Source organism: Dermacentor variabilis, chromosome 3, assembly GCF_050947875.1.
Source record: "Dermacentor variabilis isolate Ectoservices chromosome 3, ASM5094787v1, whole genome shotgun sequence".
NCBI classification, from domain to species: Eukaryota; Metazoa; Arthropoda; class Arachnida; order Ixodida; family Ixodidae; genus Dermacentor; species Dermacentor variabilis.
Genome location: NC_134570.1, coordinates 167,443,724 through 167,466,722, shown reverse-complemented (window position 1 = coordinate 167,466,722; position 22,999 = coordinate 167,443,724). Strand labels below are relative to the sequence as shown.

Sequence of the window (22,999 nt, the reverse complement as noted above, 5' to 3'; positions counted from 1 at the left end):
GCTCTTCGTGGCAGCCTTGCGTCAGTCGGCACGCATTGTTAACGTCCGAACAATGCGTTTACTAGACAGCGTTTACTAGAGACGCCGTCGTGGACGGATTTTGATTTTCACCTATCGAATTCGTTTAGGTGAACACAATTATTTCACTAGCGACTTGCAATGCGCACTCATGGGCTACCGCCGCAGCTGCACATCTAGATGTAAAGACATATACATGAATATGTTGGTTTTTCACCTTGACACAAAAGTCACGACCCAATAATTCAGCAAACTGTCCCTGTGTCGTCGCAGGGTGTGAGACCGGGCTAGTTGGTATTCCATGCTGCAGTGACTAGCGCAAGAGTGGACACGGGACACTAAAGAGGCGACAAGGATAAGCGCAAACTTCCAACTGGGCGCTTGTCCTTCTAGCTTCTTGAGTGTCCCCTGTCCACTCTTGCGCTAGTCACTTCAGTCTGTGTCGTCATCCGTTAGCACGCTATGGCCGAAGCTGCTCGCAATATTACGTCACATTTACTGGCCACGAGGCCAGGTACACCTTTTGGTATTACATACACAATACTTGCAGTTAGTTTCCAAAATAGTCTCCAATGACGGTTATCCACGTGCGTGAAGCAAGAACGCTATTTAAAATTATTGTGCAGTAATATATGCGGGATGGGTATGTTCTCCACATTCTCTACCATGTTACCGTTCCGCCGCAACGTAGACTCGCAGCTATCGAACGCCATAAAGACTATCCACATACTCAAAGACCTGGCGCACAACTCCTGACATTTAATTGTATTCAGGAGTTGTGCGACTGCCCAGGATATCCTTAACAAATGTCACATAACACAGTATGAGGTTTTACTTGCCGAAACCACGATTTCATTATAAGGCACGCTGTAGTTGAGGATTCGAGAATAATTTAGACCACTTGGGATTTTTAACGTGCGCCTAACCCTCAGTATACGGGTGTTTTCGCATTGCACACCCACTTAAGTACGGCTGCCGTGGTTGGGATTCAATCCCGAGACCTCGTGATTAGCAGCCGAACCCAATAAAAGCTAAACAACTACGGAGGGCAAGGAAAGTTGGCAGTTCGAGGAAGGTGACAGCCGGCACGTGAGACAATTTGTTCCCATCCTCATTGCGCGAGAATCGGTGCCAGCTGTCGAAGAGTGACACCGTAGAATGCACTGTATTCAATGTGACGGAGTCCGCGTCCAATATTTCAGACCCGAATCATACTGTAACTACTGACGACCAGGCATCTGGCTAACACGTGTAGTCGCTTGACAGCTGCCGAGCGCTGGTGTCGGCCACAGGACCTACTTGACCTTTGTTCAACTCTTACCGACATTCTCGCCATATTTCGCACCATTGCGTTTCAGCTGAGCTGCTTCAACAGTCAATTTATTTGTGCCAAAATTTGGCCGCCCTGCCAACGTTATGGTTTCTTATTTTTAAGTCATCTTTTATATTTAGACTAATCCTGTCCTGAAATTTCCAGCGGTTTCACCTTTCCCAAAATGCCCGCATTTTTGTCGGCCTCTGTTCATATTTCCAAGGATCTTTATTAGACGTGGAAACCATCGCGTGGCCCCTTGACCAAGCTGCTCAAAAAGTCATTTTATATCCCTGAGGTCTTGTGCAAGCTTCTGCGTTCTTGCTGTTCATCAAGCTCCTGATTTCCCTGTCACATGTATCCCATTTTGACGACTCCAATCCCACGGAAGTTGCCGACGATATAATTTCCATGGGATTAAAGCCATTTAAATCAATTCTACTGTGGATACGACAGCCACTTTTGCTCACTGTGGATGGAAATATTGCGTTAATGAGCGCCATTCTGAAGCATCTAAATTGATAGTCACAAAATTATCCGGATCCCACGTATGGGCTAATCGATGTGAGCAAAGCTTTCTGTGTTTGTTGTCATTGTTAAACGTAAGCTCCACAGAGTAGTCAGGCACCCTCTAATGAAATGCTGTCAATGTTTGCCTGATTACGCCCGCAATTGTGATGCAAATAAACGTAACTCCAACTCATTTTCTCAGAAATAAACGATTAATGAAACGCTGACGTCATCCTGAACAAGATCAACAGGCGCCCTAGTGCTCGATCTTACGATGCCCCTATTCGTAAGCTTATATACGTGATTTAGTTATTTGGGCAGGGGGGGGGGAGCGATGAGCTCTTATACCGTAGAAACATCCCTCGGACGACTCTGATGTGCTCGTTTTTATTCTCAAGTACCCAATGAAAACTGTCATCGCTGCAAGCTCATGGTGTCCTGGTGGCAGGCCACCATGGCATGTCGCGCAAGTATGACCACGCTGATTCATTTGGGTTGGCATATACTATTTGGTGCTTTATACTTCGCCACATTCATTTTTCAAACTATACCATAGCTCAAAAAGGGCGGCCAACTCACTACGTCCCTTTCCTCTGTTTACTTCCGCAAAGTGTGTGCCTATCGCTGTGGTTACCAAATATACCCAGCGGTATGCTACCACTCAAGCCTTTCTGTCGGCTGAGCAACTGAAGTCGCAGGCTTTCTTCAACACGGCGTCGACCTTCAATATGGCTATCCTCAATTACTTTTCGCGGACTTCGCTCAACGCCTTCTCTCCAATGTCATCTCCTATACTACTCGCTCCTGCTAGACACAACACAAACACCCAACGACCTTAATGAAGTATCAATAACACGCTAGTTGACATGCTGTCGACGTATATTTCCATTTAGCACCGGGATTGGAGCGTGGTCCTGTCTATGGTGACATTATCGGGCTACAGCTTCGCTCAACAACAGCGCTCGTTACTCATCACTTTTTTTTGTCGACAAGAGCATAGCGTATTTCCTCTGAATGTACTTTCGGCTTTAAGTGTGACCTTGCACGCCCGCTTATTCTGTTACGTTGACAGCGACCGTTGTCGTCAGGCTGCCGCCTAATTCTGAGCGTCGCACTCACCAGAGAGCACAAAAAGCTGTCTTCCCACACAAACCACCGGGATTCGAGCCCATCTCCCAAATGCAGCATCTTGCATTTGGGAGATGGGCAGTCTAACCATTACGCTACCACCTGCCTCCACTAATTTGTGTTTATGTGCCTTCTCACTTCTCGTTTTTGCCGCAGACGCAGGAAGAACGGATGCAGAAACGAAAAAAAAAGTAAAGATTGCTTGAGCCGCCAGTGACGCATGACTTTAACTTTGGCAGGTCACCCTCATTGGAGCGCATGTAGGCTTGCGGCTTCGTGCAGACTGTGGGTCGCCTTAGCTTTATTGTAAATTTGCTTTCACCAACTCTTTTCAGCTAGAACTGAAACGCCGTACAAAAATGAGACCTACCGTTGAATATTTTTCTTGTTTTCTAGGTTTAAAGCAAAAACGCTCATTTACACAAATAGTGATTTTTTTTTCAGAATTGGCATAAGGATACTATATTTCAAGGTCATGTTTTGTCAATACGGCCCGGCACCACGTATCGACGAAAGGGCATCACAGTGCCGATGCACGCGGCAGGTTATTGAACGAAGGAAACAGGAAACGACTGTTTTTCAGTTCTCGCAACATATTGTACACAGAACACAAGGCACTCACCACCATGACATTTTTTTTGACAACAGCGACACACAATGCCGGACTGATATACTTTCTAAAGGGGTCCTATTTTATTTTTCATCGCAGAACCGCAAGCACAGTTGCGTCGCGCGTATACCGCAGCCACGTACTGTAGCTGTGCTCCTTTTCCTCTAACAATATGGCCGCCGGCGGCTTCACGCGCTCCCGTACGTGGCGGATTGGACTGTCACTCCAGAAGTTTAAATGCATAACCTCTTTGCATAGAAACGACGGCATGATTGTTAACATCATTGCTCTCCAGACTGATCTTGATGAACTAACTCATTGGTGCGGCAGGGCAGATATTAATTAACGCAGACACAACTATACATCTCAAGTTTACTTCCGCTGCTAAGACGATTCCTAATGCCTACACAGTCAAAAATACTATCATTGAAACTTCAGCGTCGGCAAAATACCTCGGTGTAAATTTTAGCTCGTATTTATCCTGGAGCACTCACATTGAACTGATAACTACCAAAGAATTAAAAAAACTTGGTCTTCTTAAACGCCGACTACACCAAGCCAACCAGGACACAAAACTACACGCATTTAACATGCTAATCAGGCCTGTGATAGAATACGCGTCCGTGATCTGAAACCCTCATTATACCTATCTTGTTCACATGTTGGAATCTACCCAAAAAAAGGCTGCTCAATTCATCCTTTTCCGTTACTCTCGGTAACAAAGTGTAACAGCACTGAAAATATCGCTCCATCTCTCGCCTCTGGTCATGCGCAGAAAACTCAGCCGTTTATCTTTTTTCCATACTCTCTACCACAGCAACACACCATTCGCAAGTTCACATCTCCCGGTGCCGCACACATGGGCTCGTGTATATCACATGAAGAATACTAAACCCATTTTCGCTCGGACAGAACAATACAAATACTCACCTTTGGTCCTGGCTATCGAAGAGTGGAATTCGCTTCCTTCTAGCATTGCGGCTATCGCTGGAACATCATCATTTCAAACAGCTCTTTGGTCATACTTAGAGAATTGCACTGTAGAATAATGTGCGTTTTTTTTCGTTTTTTTTCAGTGTGTGCGTGTGAGCCGTAACGTTCCGTGGAATGTTAGATGACATGTTTTGTAACTTCTGAAGGTGCGATTTTTGTTTTGTTTTGTGGGATTTGCTACATGTGCATTTTTTTCAGTACCTGTTTCTAGCCATTTTTCCCCTATTAACTTGTACCTGGCTTATTAACTTGTTTATTCCTGTCTTCAGCCGTTTATATTCTGTGTGGTATATTGTTAAGTTTTCTTTGATGAATCCCCCCCTATGTAACGCCCGCATTGGGCCTTTAGGTTATTGAAATAAAATAAATATTGTTGGCTTGGATATGTTTGGCACGATATGTTCCACTGAGTTTGGCCGCGTCCCTAGCGTGCTCCACCATCCTTCTTTGGACGGCGAGCTCGCAGCTGACGAGCCGGCTCTCCCAATGCTCCGCACTCGGGGGTTTGTGACCGCGGAATGCGTTATTTCGTTCGCACTCCCAAGTTATGTGATAGAGTGTGGGTGTAGCCCCGCACCAGGGGCAGGTGTCCCTATACTGCGTTGGGAACATCTTGTTGAATATGAAAAGGTTGGGGAAGGTGTTTGTCTGGAGCCTACGCCAGCTCGTTGCTTCCTCCTTCGTCAGCGCTTTATGGGGCGGTGGGTACTTGAATCTAGTCCCCCTGTAGTGTTGCAGTAATTCCGAATAACTGTCACTGAGGATCCCGGCGTAACTAGCGCGGTACTCCTGCTGCTGCCCAGCCCGGAATCTATTAGCGCGAGCTAGACCGTCCGCCGCCTCGTTACCCCTTATGCCCTCGTGTCCAGGTATCCAGATCAGATTGTGTTTGATTTTCGCCTCCACCGAGGGGTTACCCCCTCTGAGGATCCTAAGGGCAGTTTTGCATATTCTGCCCCTCATGTAGTTGCGACAGGTCTCTTTCGAGTCTGTGAGAATATTTAGCGATTTATTCTCCCTATATCCTTGCATCGCCGCCAGCGCCACGGCGATTTCCTCGGCTTCAGCTACGCTCCATATCTCGGCCGAGACGCACGAGACAAGCTTTTCCTCGTTGTTCATTACTACCGCGATGGCCTTTGCCTCGCTTCCTATTACACTTATGCTCGCGTCCGTGAAGAGAGTGTTCTCTTCTCTAGCCACTGTCTTTTCTATGTATTCGGCCCTAGCTTTCCTTCTGCCTTCGTGGAGCCTGGGATCCATGTTCTTCGGTATAGGCTTTACGTTAAAGGTTTTCCTAATTCCCGCCGGTACGTCCTCGTACCGGTCGACGTCTCCTATTTCGAAGCCCAGCTTACCGATCAGGTTTCGCCCCGTGTAGGTCCCCGTTAGTCTTTTCATTTGCGCTTTCCGCTGTGCTTCCGCCATTTCGACGAAGGTGTTGCTCACCCCTAGTTGCATCAGCTTTTCGTTGAAGGTGTTTCTCGGCAGGTGCAGCGCCGTCTTGTAGGCTTTCCTCAGGACGACTTCAATCTCTTCGTTGGTCGTTTTAGTCCTCACTTGGTAGGGTAGCGAGTACATGACTCTGCTGACGATCAGGCTGTTGACGAGCTTGAGAGTGTCTTCTTCTCTCATGCCGTGCTTCTTCTGGGAGACCCTGCTGATCATTCTGCTCACGTTCTCGGTCGACTTCTTGAGGAGGCCGATGGTGTGGTTGCACTTTCTGCTGCCTTGCAGCCACATGCCGAGGACGCGTATCATGTTGCGTTCGGGGATGAGTTGTCCTTCGAGGCTGACCTCCAGTTTCGCCTTGGTGGGATGTCTGCCGACTCTTAGCAGTTCGGACTTTTCGGTGGAGCACCTGAGGCCCCTCTCCTTCACGTAGCCTTCGACGCACTTGGCCGCATGTTGCAGCGCCGCTCGCTTTTCTTCCAAGGTTCCGCAGGTGGTCCAGACCGTGATGTCGTCCGCATACATCGCGTGCCGGATTCCCTGGATCTTTTCGAGTCTCTTCGCTAGGCCCAGCATCGCCACGTTAAACAGTACGGGCGAGATTACCGAGCCTTGGGGCGTACCTCTGCTAGGCGTTGCAAAGATACCGCTCCTCAGCTCGCCCAGGCCGACCGTCGCCGTTCTGCCCGAGAGGAAGTCCCTGACGTAGTCGTGGGTCTTCCTGCCGCAGTTTGTATTGTTGAGGCCCTCCATGATGGCCTCGTGGCTGACGTTATCAAAGGCCCCTTTGACGTTGAGGGCCATGACGACGTTTTCGCCCTTTCTCGGCATTGTAGTCAGGACTTCCTTCTCGAGCTGCAGCAGAACGTCTTGTGTCGAGAGGTTGGCCCTGAACCCAAACATCGAGTTTGGATAGTATCTTCCGTTTTCTAGGTGCCGCTGGATGCGCGTGGTGACGATTTTCTCGTAGTTTTCCTAGGCACGACGTCAGCGAGATGGGCCTCAGGTTCTCAATCTGAATTTTCTTTCTGGGCTTGGGGATCATTACGACGACAGCGTGCTTCCACTCCGCCGGAACTTTCCCTTCTTGCCACAGCGTGTTTAGGTACTTGACGAACTGGTCTATCGCTCCGTCACTCAGGTTGCGTATGAGGGAGTTCCGGACTCTGTCCGCTCCCGCTGCCGTGTTCTTGGTGGCCGATCTGATGACCTCGACGACCTCCTCCCTCGAGATGGGTCGGTCCATGTCCGGGTTGTCTTCGCCTCGGTACTCGCCGCGGTATCCCTCCGGCTCTCCCGTTCCGTAGCATTTCTTGCGGACCTCCTCGAGCAGCTGCTCGTCTGTGCCTAGGTATTGGTGGGTCAGCCTCTGGATCGAGTTGCTGCTCTCTCGCTTGCTCTTGCTGGGGTCCAGTAGGCCTCGGAGTATCTGCCACGTCCTGGCCGTGCTGAGGGTGCCGTTTAGCGAGTCGGTGAATTGCTGCCACCCTGTCTGGCCAGTTGCGTCGCGTACTCCTCTGCCTTCTTGGTGATCTCCGCAATCTTCTTTAGCTTCTTGTTCATTCTCTGCTTCTTCCAGCGCTTGGTGAGGCCGCGGCGTGCTTCCCATAGCCCCAGCAGCCGCTTGTCCACCTCCGGTGCTTGTTCTGTTCTGTCCACCTCGCGGGTGTAGAGCTCCTGGATTTGCTTCAACTATTGGCTCCATACTTCCGGGGAAGTGATGTCGCCGCCCAGTTCTCTGCAGTGTCTTCTGAAGGCGTCCCAGTCCGTCAGTCTGGTCGAGCCGATCTTTCTCTTCGTGTTTTCCGCCTCGAGTACTAGGCGGAGGACGTGGTGGTCGCTATCCAGGTTTTCCAGCAGGATCTGCCATTCCGCGTTCTTGGCGTTCTTGACAAACGTGAGGTCGGGGCACGTGTCTACACTGACGCTGTTACCCATTCTGGTAGGCTGGGCCTCGTCGGTTAGGAGCTCGCATCCCGCATTTTCCGCGGCCGTGCTAATCTCACTCCCTTTCTTATCCTCTTTGGCGTAACCCCACAGGGGGCTCTTAGCGTTGAAATCTCCCGCTATCACTAGGCTGTTTTGTCCCGATAGCCTCTTGGCTTCGGCAAAAAGTTTTAGAAAGTCCCCGTCCCTTTGTTTGGACGAGCTGTATACGTTAATTACGAAAGTGCTCTGCGATTTCCGTTTCTTTTTAGGAATAATCTCCGTTATCACGTGCTCGATTTTTGTATCCTTAATCTCGTCGTGAGCTATGGTGACGATTTTGTTACTTATGAGTGTCGCGGTATTCCTTTTCTCCAGACACGTGTAGCCCCTAAGTGCCGGAGTGCTAAAGGTTTCCTGTAGTAGTATGAAGTCTGGCGCGGTTCCTCTGTGATAAATGAGTTGCTGCAGGAGCCCTTGCTTGCGCTTGTAGCCCCTGCAGTTCCACTGGCAAATCTCTAATTGGTTGTTTCCTGCCATGTTGTTGAGGTCGATGGATTAGTCGCTCCTTGGGTTTCTCTGCTACCGCCAAAGCGGCGCTCGTTAAAGAGTCTTTCTCTGGAGTCTATTATCTTTTGAGTGTTCTGGTTCTTAATGTAGTTTCGGAATCCCTGCTCCTGGAGGGCCATCTTTTGTTGGGTATTCTGCAGTTCCTTCTGCATATCCTTCATCTGTTTCTGTGTTTCTTGTTGCATTTGCTGCATACTTTGCATAAATCTCTCTAGCTTATCATGAAAGCTTAGTTCTCCGGTCACCTGTTGAACGGGGCTAGGGGTCTTCGGTGGCGAAGCTACCCTAATAGGCGAGGAGTACGAGGGCGGCGAGACGAAACCTAGCCGTCTAATCTCTTGTAGTTCTTTAATTATGTCATTAGGTTGTCTCCTTAATTGTTGCTTTTCTTTCCTTAGTTCCTCGATTATTTTGTCCTTCGTATTGTCTGTGTTGGGTTTGAGTGCGGAGCATCTGGAAAAAACGTGATGGGAGGGCCGGCTCCCCAGCTTACCTTAACTCCTCCTTGCTTCTGTTGCTGCTGCTTCTTTGGCTGCTGGCCCTTCGGAGGTGGGGGTGGCCAGGACCTGTCCCGGTCTCGGCTCCGGCTACGGCTCCGCCCCCTCTGCTGGCTCTCGTCACCCTCGTCCGAGAACCACCGTGGACGTCTGGCTCCGCCGGCGCCGCGGCTCTTGCTGCGGCTGTGGCGGCTTGCCCCACCGCAGCTCGCTCGCCGTCTTGAGTCTTATCTTGCAGTCCGTGGTGCCGGCCGCGTGGTCGCCCCCGCACAGCAGGCACTTGAGTGTGCACTCGTGGCCTTCGACTGGATTCTGGCTGCCGCACTGCCGGCAGGTCTTGGACTCCGGGCTCGGGCAGACGTCTGTCCGGTGTCCTTGCTGACCGCAGGCGTAGCAGACTTGCCGCGTCCGGCGGTACGGGTAGCACCACATCTCCCCGCCGTAATATATGACTTGCTTGGGGAGACTTGGGCCGTGGAAAGTGACGACGGCGGTGCTGGATCGCCCGAGCATTCTGGCTGCCAGGACCTTTACTCCTTGGGTGCGGACGCGGAGGTTCGCCTTCAGTTCTTCGGCCGGAGTCCCCGGGTCGCCGCCGTGGATGACTCCGCGCAGCGTCCCCTCGGGCGCCGCGACGTGGCTGTTCATTGCGTAGCTCTTGCCGCCGAAAGTCAGCTCAGTGATCCGTCTGATTTTCTGGGCCGCTTCTTCGTCGTTGGTACTGATGATTATGATATTAGAGCCGTTGCGCAGCCGGACTATAAAGTCTTCCGCCTTACAGCCCTGGCCGGTGGCTGCCACCACCGCCCGCGCCACTGGGTGCGTGTGCAAGTCCTTGACTGCGAGTCCCTTCGGCCTCAGGACGATCTTTAAATCTTCGCGCGGGAGCGGCGGCAGCCTCCTCCTCTGCGGCGGCGCTCCTCCTCTCACTCCTTCGCCGGGCGCAGCTGGCGCGGCGCCTGACATCATGGCGGCGTTCTGTGATTGGATGTTGCTATGCGCCGTTCCCGCCAAAACCGGGCCTCCGCGCTGGCGTCTCTTTTGCCGTCTAGACATGGCGATTTGCCATTCCGGGTCCGAATCTCGAATTAAATGGCTTACTTGCGGGTTTGACGCCGACGCGGCGGCCGACGTTGTCGCTGGGGTGCTGCCTGGGGTCGGTCGGGGGCCTCCTCCTCGGGTTAGGCCTACCGCCGTCGACGGTGCGGCGACGACGGCTTCGTGCGGGTCTTGTTCCATGAAATCTTGCGCCTCGGTGGCGGTGTTCAGTAGTCTTGATATCGTGAGGTGGTCGTAGCTCGGGATGTCGTGTCCGGCCATTGCTCCGGGTCCACCTCGCCGCTGGCCGAAGCCGGAGGAAGACCTCGAAGCCCGTACGCGTGCTAGGCCTCGTTAGGCTTAGCGCCTGGTCGGCCACTCGGAAAATTCAAAGTCCGGTAAATCCGTAAATTTTGGACGTACCGGCTTGAATTCGGTGTCCTCGTGGTCCGCTTCGCTTCCGGCGTGGATTCCCACAAAAATTTGGGCGATCCAATCGGTTTAACCGGGCCAAAACACCCGAAATTCACGGAGCGCATGTGACACGCGTCCACTCGCTTCAGCTGCTCGCAGCGCCCCCCTCTCTTGCACAAAAACCTTCTAAATGTGCTACGCCATTTAGCCAGATTAGCGTTCCGAAAAATTATATTCCCAACTTTCTCGCCCATCACATCGCATAAGAAAGGTGACAAATTACTTTATGTGCTTTTGTCCAGCACGATAAACCTTTTGAGTCCTCGCTTTTATTTAGTATAGCCTGCGTATGTGCCTTTGTGAGCGTTGTTTGTGCCTTCCCATACGTTTTACATCGAAAGTCCTTAAGTGCATCAGCGCTTTCTCAAATACAACGCCAACAATGCACCGTGTTGCGGCCACTTATTAAGAGGACGTCTTCTCTCGATGTCAAGCTCAAGTTATTTTATTGAATAGCAGAGAAGGATACGCCATCATAGATGAGACCATCTGCTTGTGCATATGGCGATGGCCACGCAACGACGCCGACAGCCTGCAACCACCTCTACAAGCGAAATGGTCTGCAAGAGCAAGATACATAACTCCCTTGCTCGCAAATGATCTGCGATGAAGTCACGAAGCTGATCATTTGCAGATCAAGTGCGTGACTTGCAAATGCCTGGGATGGTTACATTTGCAGGTTGAGTACGGACGCAATGGGTCCGGCCACATGCTGATGTTGAATCTCATAACTCATTCCCGAACTTCATGTGTGAAATATTCCTGCTGAGCCAGTTTTAGCCATATCAAGACATCCTATTTTCGAATTTGAATTATGCCTTGCCGTACACGCCCCACAGTAGAGCGAGTAAAATTTGAGTGCATTTGATGCGGTAGAAAATTTGCGTTTCGAGATATATTGCAGTTGAACTGCAGAGCAATCTTCCAACACCATGTGGTGCCTAAACAAAATCGAACCACGGAAACAGATCCCTATAAGTAACGGAAGTGCATCTCGAAGAACGTATTTTGTAAACTGGGATCAGCGGGAGAGATTCTGTGAGCTGACAATAGGCCACGGCTGCCACGCGTTGTTTTGTTTTTGCATACGCGTCTCGACGTTCTGCTGCTCCCTTCATCATGTGCTTAAAGAGCTGGCAGATTTCATTCAACGGCGACGCCCTCGCAAGTTGGGGGCCAGAGCGTGCGTAGCAAAACGTGCCGTTGGTCTCGAAAAGTTGGAGCAGATAAAGGAGCGGTGGGCGATTGCTGACATCCCACTATCCATGCCTAAATGGCGGTCGCTGTCCGTAGGAGGGCCTCAACGGCAGCAACTTCAAACTGAATATTTTTTTGTTTGTGCAGCCTTATTTGGCTCTCTATTCTCAGTTAAAATTGTAAACTGAGAAGGATCGGTCGACCGCGTGCGGGGACCCTTACACGAGATATTGCTTTAATTTAGCACTATAACAGGTTTTCTCATTTTTATGACACCACCGCTTCACAATACTTTTTATGCATATGCCCTCCACCTATGACCGACTGAATATTTTAAGCTCACAAGCCTACAGCGGGGCATTCGAGGACAATATTGTCCCGTGGTGGTGACGTTGAAGAACACAGTAGCAATACTGTGAAAGACAAAACACTTTTATTGGGCGAACCTGTGCCCACAAGAAGAGGCTACATTTATAGCACAACGACAGCGGCGAACACGGTCGGCGATCGTCGAAAATCTGATCAGCGGGTCAAGCGCGTCGGCTTTTATACAGCAGTCGTCGAATGTTCCAGACTAATCGTTGGGACCTGCGTGCCTTCCACAAAGTTCTACACCATTCGCGTCAGGCGATGAAATCATATAACATAAGGTTCGGCGACAACAGGCAGCGGGTAGAAGCATCGATAACTTTCCAGAAACTTCAGATACATGCAGGCGCGTCCCGCGCTGTGCGATAACATCTTTTAGGCGGCGAAACGTGGTCGCCCGATAAAGATAAGTACACGTGTAAATATTTTGCCCTCGGTGGTTGCAGGAAATATATTGTTTCCAGCACTGTCGTAGGAAAGTTGGAACGGCGAGGCATTCTCCGCGCAGGTCGCTTAGAGTCAGAGTATCACACAGGAACAATTATACACTAGTGCGACGCTGCAATGCGATAGCTAAATGAAGATTATATGATATTCCATTAAAATAAAACGCACGGAGAGTTCAATTTATTAGAAAACATATAATTCATATGCTTGGAGGCCGATAACAGCTAATTCTCTAGTTCCTAAAGGGAAGGATACTGCAATATCTGGGGCGAGCTCCACCACTGGAAAAGCTAGCGCCGCCGTGGGTGTGATGTGTGGCATGGGGGATCACGTGGACATAGCGGCCGCGTCGGCTGCTTTGGAAGCGCCGAAGCAAGCTGAAAACGATAAAGTCCCACCTTCACTGGGCTTTTTATTAAGTGGGGAGGCTTTCCTGCTAAGGGTGTCTGCTTGACAGCACTTGAAAGCACTGTAATAGGTAGTGCCTGCCTTTTTGAAAGCGTCCGACATGGTAGGCTCCCTAACGGTGCCGCAGTGCCGCAGGTACAAAACGGAGCAGGGTGTCAGGCTTCACACGTACCGTCGGGACAAAAGCTGCGTGCAGCTTTGATCGCGAAACTTATGACCGGCAAGTAGCCATATTGTTACAAGTCGGATGACCAGAAAGCACTTCCGCTAAGAATTTTGCTATGGCATCGGGGTTGCGATGTTCGCTGAGTAGCAGACAGCGCGCACTGAGACGTTGTCCCGCGCGCGCGGCCCGGCTAATGTCATGATGCTTTGGTCTATGAACTCGTTGATACTAGATACTGCCAAGCAGGCAGGTACACAGGGCAGGAGGGGTCCGGGGCGCCCCTCCCGCCCACGATCCACTGCTCGCACACTTCCCTAAAGCGGCGACAAATCAATCATGAGACTTGACAGCTATTCGGCGGTCAACATTTTGCTGCCTTTTTCACTTATTTGGAATGGCGGTGGTTATCGACATCTCCTGCAGTGGGAAGGCGAGCTTTCTCATCGATTTTGTGCCCACGCGATTAACTCGAGATGCGCTGAGTTGTCGCCAATATTCAACGGTCACGCGCGTCGCTGTTGCTTCGTTAGTTCAACCTTCTTTGTTTCAACTGATCCAGCGACCAGCAAAGGAATTCGGTTCGTAGTCAGCTAGTATGTATGCTCGTGGAACGCGCTGCGACCAGAAAGAACGCCAGTTTCGTTTAACTTTTCCTTTTGCTGCATTATTTTCTCGAGTGAAGGCTCGTCGCGACGCTGGCAGATCCTCGGAACTACATACCAGCGATATGGGTTAGATAAGGTGGAAAATAAAATAATGAGAAACATCGTCCATGATCAAGCCCTGCAATAACCTTTACACCCATAAGCAATATGACTGTCACCCATTACCTCGTCTGGCTTTTCCCTAATTATGCAGCACTTTTCATGCAATATGGGCAAATGAAAACAACAGTCGCAAGGAGTTGAGAAATTAAGCGATGTACTAAGGGAGAGAGCCAAGGCGACATCAAAACAGGAAGGAAAAGCGACAATTAACAAATTTAGCCATTGTTTGTGAAAATACTTATGGATCAACACCGTTTTATTGAAAAACTAAGTAGAGAAAACGCTGCCAGAAGCGGACTGAACTTGTATAGGACTGGCGGCCACGCATTGTTACACACCTTCCGAAAGGACAATACAAGTCGGTTTTGGCACTTAGCTTGGTAGAGGAGTTAACAAGGAATCCAAAAGAACTGTTATTGTTCCGCAAATATATAGTTCTCTGTAATAATTCCAGAGATTATTCAAGAAACGCTAATTGAAATTTTACACTTTCGCTTGCATACTTCTTGGCAGCGTTCTTCCTGCGCTTCGTTCGTGCGCGTGTCCATTTGATGTGGTTCGTTGTTATTCAAGTAAAAGAGAGGTGTATCTCACAGGCCTACCTGTCAGATACACCTTATTTCATTTATCTTTGGGGGTTTACGCATCTTTATTACGAAAGGGGCTATTATTGACATTTGTTCTTAGCTACCTTAGGTTGCCCCGCCACCCTCCGAAAAAAATCCTCAGTATGTGCCTGCTGCCAAGGTCACTGCACAGAAAGGGAACGGGAAGAAGCACATGAAAAAAATTATTTCATATGCTGATATTTATGTTGGCCCCAAACAATGAATGTACAAGGTTAAGAAAAAGAAGAAGAGGGAAATTGCTCGCTGAGAAGATAGAAAAGCATACAGTGCGACGCAACTAGAAAAGAAAAAAGAAGATTGCATTGTCTCGACGGCACGTCACAAGTCACTGTATAGGCATCGAAGTCGCTATATATAACAAAATAATTTGGAACAGTTCTGATAGCGTCCACGTAACAATGGTTGCTTGAGTACGGTAAAATGCTTATATGCGGCAACCTAAGGTTTACGGCACGGTGCGAAAATGTGCTTGCAGGGAAACCGAAACATAATGCGCGGACGTGCATGCAGACGCACACTCGGTCACTGCGAAGCCGCGCAATCACCTCGTCACAACTCCATTCTCTTATGCTCCATTTGCTTACATAGGGAGCGCATTGTAAGAATATATTTCGCATAGTGTGCTCTGCCAGTGCCTACCTTTCACGCAAGAAAGCGGTTCCGGGGACTCCATGCCGGCGAACGCGCGCAGTGGGCGTTCCCTGTACGTATTCGGCAAAAAGATAGCGTCTCTAAACCATTCTGTGCTTCCTGTTTGCATATTTTGACATTATTTTGATAGTAAAAACTTGCGTCGTGTCCATAGTACTTACAGAAATCTCCAGGAAAGCCCTTGTGTGGCGTTTTTACTGAGCGCCGACCGCAAAACCTACTAGGAGCATGCGGCGTTATACCCTGTACTACGCAAGCGAGGCGCTTCCGACAGATGGTGACTTCGTAAGTCCTCGCCCCAAATATGGACTTGCCTTCCATAGTTGCGCAATGCATTTGTTGTTGTACACCGCACAACGTCGCTCAGACTCCTTGGGTCAAAATTAACATGATAAACGACGTGAACCGCCGCGAACTGAAACAAACCATAGGGTGCACTGCAATTTAAATATCCATAGACTCCTGCCGCCATTCTTATAAAATATTTGTTTATTATCCACCTCTTGCTCGCTTAGTTAGGTGACTCAAGAATAAACTAAAATCTATCAATGCAAATACCTTCATTGAATCTTTGTAGGAGGATGATTGCGATGGTCGGGCTCAGAAACCGCCTCATCCTTTATAGTTGTTTGCAAACTTCTTCGACAATTAGGACGGCATCCATATCTACCTACGCAAACACCACGCCTGGTAGCACGATACACCAAGCCAATCCACGAAGGCATGTGTCATAAATGCAATGAACATTCTCGCGTACCTCACCAGTTTCTGTGGTGCTTTCTGCCTTTCTACATGTATGTCTGCCTGTCGGTCGGCGTCTCAAACCGTTATCCTACCAGCTTGGGGGACTGGAATGCTATCGTGTAATGGTTGAATAATCGGGCTGCGGGAACTGGGTTGAGAACCAATCGTTAGCCTAACCTGGGTCACGGTTATGTGGCATTGGCATGTTCCATCATTAGGTAATTCGTTTCACCCCAAGTATCCTTACTGGGATTGTGCCCTGCTTATCTGCGGCTCTTTTATGAATGCAAACTTCTGCCACTGCGTATGCTTAACAGGCTATGTGTAGCTCTTAAACTAATATTTTTGACTTCAACTTGGTTTACCGGGCATGTGCCATTGCGTATGTTCAAATTCAATATTCAAAATTCAATGACATCATAATAATTTTAATTTCTCCGGTGGTGGGCGGAGTCCACCTAGCCTCGTACCTATACAATCTTGCCTGAACATATATTCACGTGCGCTCCACGCGGAGACATTGCAGCGGCGGCGCTAGACGGCGCAGCCTAACCAAATAAATAAAGGAAAGGCGTGGATGAGCATACGACGTGTTTTCGCGGTTGCTATAAAAATTACCGATACATTGTTTCAATGCTAACGGAGGTCACGTCGGCATTCATATAGAGATGGGTTCTCCTATAATTTTGTAACTAGTTTTGCTTATCATCACCAGAGGCTAGAGATGAATAACCGTGGGCTGACAGATGCTTTGCTGCATTGCATAAAAACGGGCTAAAAACTGCAGGCATGTGACCCCGTCGAACAATCAGGTACCCCATGTGCACTCATACAAACTGATTCATAAGGAACACCGACATGTACCAGTGACGCGCGTATCTCGACGGGCATTGCATGAGTGCTGCCTTGTATGTGCTTAATAGCAATATAAAAAACAACTGTACGACAGAATCCTGAATGCGAAGATCACATCAGGGAAACAATGTTGTAATGTAGCTTGTTCAGAACTCAACCTTTCAAGATGTTTATTGTTGTTAAGGCGAGTAGCGCGCGCCTGACGGCCGAGGGCACAGTATCGCCGAAGGTGATCATCGCAGAATACGTCCTCAGAAGACATGTGTGAGATTAGCTATAAGAGGGTAATATCTTGTTTAACAGGGCGATATTCATGGCAGTTGATGTTTTGTAAAGTGCAGAATTATTTGTACAATATTACATGGTGTCCAAATCTGCGTAACAAAGTAACAGAAAATAATCTCGAGGGCCATGCTTCTGTTCGAGGCATGGCATGCACCCGGAATTTTTTAATCCGAGGCAGCCAAAGTGGTAGCATATGCAGCTAGGGCTATTATTGCAATGATGGCACTCATTCACGACAGAATTAGTTGATGTCATATTGAATCTCACTGGGAGGCCACGAAACCTCAGGTACTCACTTATGTGCGCCACGATGGAATCAGAGACACCAAGCTTCTCAGACAGACTTCATCATTGCCTCGAAGGGAGCACCACTCGTTCGATAAAGCACAAGTACCTTTGTAAATTAAAGACTGTGAATTTAAACAAGAATAATTTGGCACTTAACAACACCGAACCTCATCGTACAGTAATTTCGTCGATTACACCAAAAGCACTTAAGTGTCACCCCAAGCTCGCGCCACTTAGCCTCTTCTGTAATTTTATACACCAATCTAAAATTATATTTTCTACGTAGAATGTCAGCGTAATGCTTCGCCGCATCCTAATAAATTACGCTCTTTCCATTTTCCCCAACATCTTATGATATGTTCTGAGCAGTTGTCAGGAATAGACTGGTCGATAGGACTGCCTATATTGCAGTGGCTTTGATCTCGTTTGAATCGTTCTCTATTGGCTGCGGCTGCATCAGCATGTTTTCGCAGCATTAAAAGATTCAGATGTCGTCTTACCCATGAAATTTGTCATCAGCGTAGCGATTATTCGAGGCCAAGAGGCTATTTCTCTGCTCACGAGAAACTTTTCCATGAAGAGGACGTAGAGCAAACCAGCATTGACGTCAGGCATCGTGAAGAGTAGGCTCACGCAGGCAGAAAGTATAGGTACTGACCAACAGCAGTCCATGGCGACGGGCAACGCATCGTTTTTGCACAGCACTGATTTCGGAGGAACCATGCTTTCACGTCGTTCACGTATGTACACCAGCCTTGCCAAATAGCATGCGGGGAAAACATGTTGCCTGTAGCGCATACACACATGGATGCTTATACATGTACATTGTAGGAGGAAAAATTCTACCAACCTTTTTGTTTTCAGAACATATAACTTCACATGTGCAGTTGTTACACGTATTCGCATTGAAAGAGATTTTCAGTTTTAAAAGCTGTGCTCTGTCGTACAACCGGAGGTCACGCGTGTGAGGGCCGTATCTCTGTGCGGGCGCAGATTCCACATGCAGAGCTATAAATATCTCAATATGACGTGTACACATTGCTTTTGCATGATTTGGCCGGCCAAATACGTAAGACCACGATGCCGAAGTTTTGTTATGTCACTGCTGCCGTATATGTCCCCGGCCATATTTTCATAGCAAGCTTTGTAGTCAGGGTCTCCGAGTGAAGCTCGAATATTCAAGGCCAGTACAGACAACACTGAGATCTGGTGCCCAAGCTCTTTTTCTGGTTGTGTGGCTCAACGCACATCATTAATACTCAGCGCTGTTTGTAGTGGCCCCTGAAGACTCGAAATCTGCTGTTAGACCCTACCTGCAGACCTTGGTATGCGGGAGATGGTTGTGGACCCGCCTCGAAGCACCGACAGGCCGGCCTCTGCTCCGAAGTGCCCCAGCTCTCAAGTGTCACACCACGCTGCCGATTCCAAGCTCTTTGACGCCATGTCAGGTGACTCGGAAACCATCATACTTGCTAAGTGCCGCGGTTCAATATAGACAACGGCCGCATTGTGCTCAAGGTGATATTGTTCCCCAGTGAAGCAATTATTATATACAGTAACATTGCGACTACAACTGTAGCCATCATTCTCTTACTGGTAAGCTTGAATGCCATCTTCAAACAAAAGTTCATTACTTTTCTTTGGGTTGGCCTCTTGTCTTTGTGATGAAGTTGCCTGAAGCCATGGAAAAATATCATTGCCTTTGGCCCACAATAAAATAAGGCGATACAAATTCAACTTGGTTTGCCTGAAGACTTTGGCGCCCGCACACGGAATCACACACCATAGACTTCAAACGTAACAGCAGGTGTCATATCGCACGGTAGCCTACAATTCATAGACGACCCTTTGAAAAAGCATGCTCGGTTGGTAAGCTCCACGCAAAATAATCAGCGTCTCAAGAATGTGCTCGTCAAAGTCTGTGAAAGCTTTATTTGGGTGTGAAAAGCCGCCTGGTCACGTAACGACCAGACTATAGTGCAATACCCAATTCGAAATTTTTGTAGCAAGTAAGGCATTTACAGTGCCATATATGCTTTGTAAATACAAAGTGTCGTATTTAGAGACCTGGATTGGGAAGAATTTAAGAATAAAAGTTAATAGAGAATACCACAGTAACTTGCGATTCGCTGATGATATTGCCTTGCTTAGCAACTCAGGGGACCAATTGCAATGCATGCTCACTGATCTGGAGAGGCAAAGTAGAAGGGTGGGTCTAAAAATTAATCTGCAGAAAACTAAAGCAATGTTTACCAGTCTCGGTAGAGAACAGTAGTTTACGATAGGTAGCGAGGCACTGGAAGTGGAAAGGGAATACATCTACTTAGGCACAGGTAGTGACCGCGGATCCGGATCATGAGACGGAAATAATCAGAAGAATAAAAATGGGCTGGGGTGCGTTTGGCAGGCATTCTCAGATCATGAAGAGCAGGTTGCGATTATCCCTGAAGAGAAAAGTGTGTAACAGCTGCGCCTTGCCAGTACTTACGTACGTGGCAGAAACCTCGAGGCTTACGAAAAAGGCTCTACTTAAACTGAGGACGACGCAACGAGCTATGGAAAGAATGATGATGGGCATAACGTTAAAGGAAAAAAAAAGAGCAGATTGGGTGAGGGAACAAACACGAGTTAATGACATCTAGGTTGGAATCAAGAAACAGAAATGGGCATGGGCAGGACTACTACTGAGGAGGGAAGATAACCGATGGTCATTAAGGGTTACAGACTGGATTCCAAGGAAAGGGAAGCTTAGCAGGGGGCGGTAGAAAGTTAGGTGGGTGGATGACATTAAGAAGTCTGCAGGGACAACATGGCCACAATGAGTACATGACCGGGGTAGTTGGAGAAGTATGGGAGAGGCCTTTGCCCTGCAGTGGGCGTAACGAGGCTGATGATTTGTTTAGGGATTGCTCAAGTGCGTGGTTACTGAGCGATGCGTAACGTCGCGGGAATTACAATTCAAATTCCTGCGAAAGTCACGCATCTCGGTGCCCTAACATTTATGCTGAATAATTGGCCGCAGACAATGAATATTTCTCATAGAAGGACCACCTTGAACAACTGAAAGGGAAAGCCAAAAAGATTCGGCAGAACCCTTCTTACGATGACTGTCGACGGTCATTCTTTAGCATTGAATCAGTATAGCGGCACAAAGTTTTGCCGCCGTTGAAATGAATTATGTGTGATGCGTGTACGGTAGAAGGGCTCCTATTCCTTCCCTAAAATAGTTTGTGTCATCAAAAGCTGCCGCCGCAAAGCCTCCGCATGGGATTCAAGATACATTGCGTGCCAGTGCGTGGCTAACGCTAAGAAGCGCATCATACTCTAACACCATACTCCTCTCTCACGCTTCTTTCTGGACATACTGCTCCACCTAGTTGCAGAGCCGAAAAGTCCGCGCATGGCTCTGAGATGAGAATCATGGTGTGCGGGTGCCTTCGAAAGCTGAAAATTATGCTATAGTTTGGCTGCACACCCAGTGAGACATTCTCAGTCACCCAAGTTGGCGAGAGGGTTTACTGAACAGTTGCACATGCCCGGTACAACATTGGCGCAAACCGCTAAAGTGCTGGCGTGAGAGGTGTTCGTTGAATGGCGGCATCTACCCAATGAATTTCTACCACAGCGTGTCAATGCGTCGGGTTGCTGTGATTGAGGAACCCTAGTGACGTGGGCTTGTTTCCAGTCAACATTGGAGAAATTTGACATTTTTATTTACTGTAGAGCGGCACACTTCCCGGGGCATATATCTAGTTACCAAAGTTGGCGTCAAAAATGTTCGTTGGGGACCACCAGCACCAACCTAGTGACACATACCCGGTACTGCGAGTCGGTCAGACCCTACGAACAGCAATATCTGAGCCGTGCCGCCACTACACAGCGACCAATGTCGGCGTGAAAGAGGTTTTTTGAGGAGCAGGTGATATGTTTACAGTGCCACACACTCAGCAAATCGGTCTGATGGTTGTTTTCGAACCCTGATACCTCAGTAAAGCAGCCCGACGCACAACCCATTAGGTCACTGACTACCCATTGACCTATCTAGGCAGAAAAACGGTTAGATAGAAACATACATACGTACCTAAAACATACTAATATAGCCCCCGAAATGCACGTGAAGTACCCAAAGAATGCCAACGCGTTAAAGGAAGGTAACAGAAGAGAACATAACGCGTACCCGGAGTGTACGAATGGTGGCTCCAAATAAAAGCCTCAACTAAGAATATAATTATTTCACGTTATAACAATGGAAGAACCTTTGCATTGGTAGGAAGCATGGAGTGGGCTTTCTGCCTCTCTGACATCATTGCCCACGCTGCCATCGGAAGCGTGGGAAGGGGTCCGCCAAGACCCCTGCCTCACTTGAACACGTTGTAAAGATGGTGCTTAAAATTGCCTTGGCCAAGGCAGACTGTTCAACTCCTAAATATTTACAAGACTCTAGTCAACATAATCACGTCTCTCATCGTAGGCCGTCAGACACCAGCAGCACCAGCGGCAGAGCCTATCTTAGAGGCTATCGTTCCAGCCCTCGACAGCTTTCTTTGACATTCTGATTAAAGTATTCTGAAGACATTTGGAAAGTATCTCCCATTGTTCTTCAATGAAATCTCACGTAACTGCGACCACAACAGGGTTATACAGTTCTTCGACACTTCGCCATCGAGACTGCGCCAGATGTTACAGCGTTTCAATACACTCATATGATGAAAAATTGCGGCTTTCAGGCCGGAAATTAGTGCCTCAGGTGTGCACAATAACTCTCGATGCGCAGCATGACCACGTGGCTTTATCAGCCCGTGTGCGCTTCGCATTCGTGCAATGTATTCGGAGCATCAATATACGTAGGCGCTGACTTAAATGTCACTGTTATTGATAAACGCGATAAAAGCGACGAGGAACTTGAGTATAGACCTTTTAGTGTTCATCTCAGGGTTGCAACAATGACAGTAGCAAGCACATACAATCGACCTACACGTTCTTCAGACATCATACTAGACGAGGGCTTCGTCTCCTCTCGTCAGCCGTCATTTGCGTGATCCGGCAATTTTAATGACCACCGTGCCCCCTGGTGTTCCTATCCACAAAATAGTCGTGGGACGAAAAGTAACGATCTTATTTATACACGTAATATGCCAACACTTATAGACAAATCACCTACATTCGTGGGCTGGGGAATATATTCGTCCTTCGTCCACCTTTCGATATCAGCTAGACATGTGTGCCTGGCCTAGTTATGCGAAGCGAATCCGTAGAGCTAAGATCATGTACTCATTTCGTTGGCGAATGAACGTCCACAGACTGCCGTCTACAGCGACAAACTTGGACAAGTCAGCTGATAGCATAAGTGCCATCACATAACAGTTTGTTCAAACTGGTGAGCGAGTGTCTACAACAGGGTATGCGCTACGAAAACCGCTGAGCATAAATAACCCAAATCCTGACCTTAAGCTCTTGACGCTACGGGCCTGTCGGTGGCGTGCTTACTAGGGGGCGGAATGTTCTAAAAGACGTATCATCGAAACATTGTACTACGGCGAATCAAAAAGTCTCGGCCCCTAATTTTTAGCCAAATTACGGCTGTAAATTCGAAGTCAGCATATCCATTCCCAGCGGTGGAACATTATTGGACTAGCACCGCCTTATCTGCCGGTAGCTACGCGGC

The 22,999-nt window shown here is 48.5% G+C and overlaps 1 protein-coding gene across 2 annotated transcripts in view; it reads right to left on the bottom strand.

Annotated features, from left to right (window-relative positions):
• LOC142574308 (monocarboxylate transporter 14-like) overlaps positions 1-18,199 on the bottom strand; it is a 69,385-nt gene extending 51,186 nt beyond the window's left edge. For both annotated transcript variants that reach the window (XM_075683428.1, XM_075683429.1), the window contains exon 1: positions 17,835-18,199. In XM_075683428.1, coding sequence (XP_075539543.1) covers positions 17,835-18,132 — 298 coding nt within the window. In that variant the 5' untranslated portion in view covers positions 18,133-18,199. The remainder of the gene's footprint in view (positions 1-17,834) is intronic.
• Between the last annotated feature and the right edge of the window lie 4,800 nt (positions 18,200-22,999).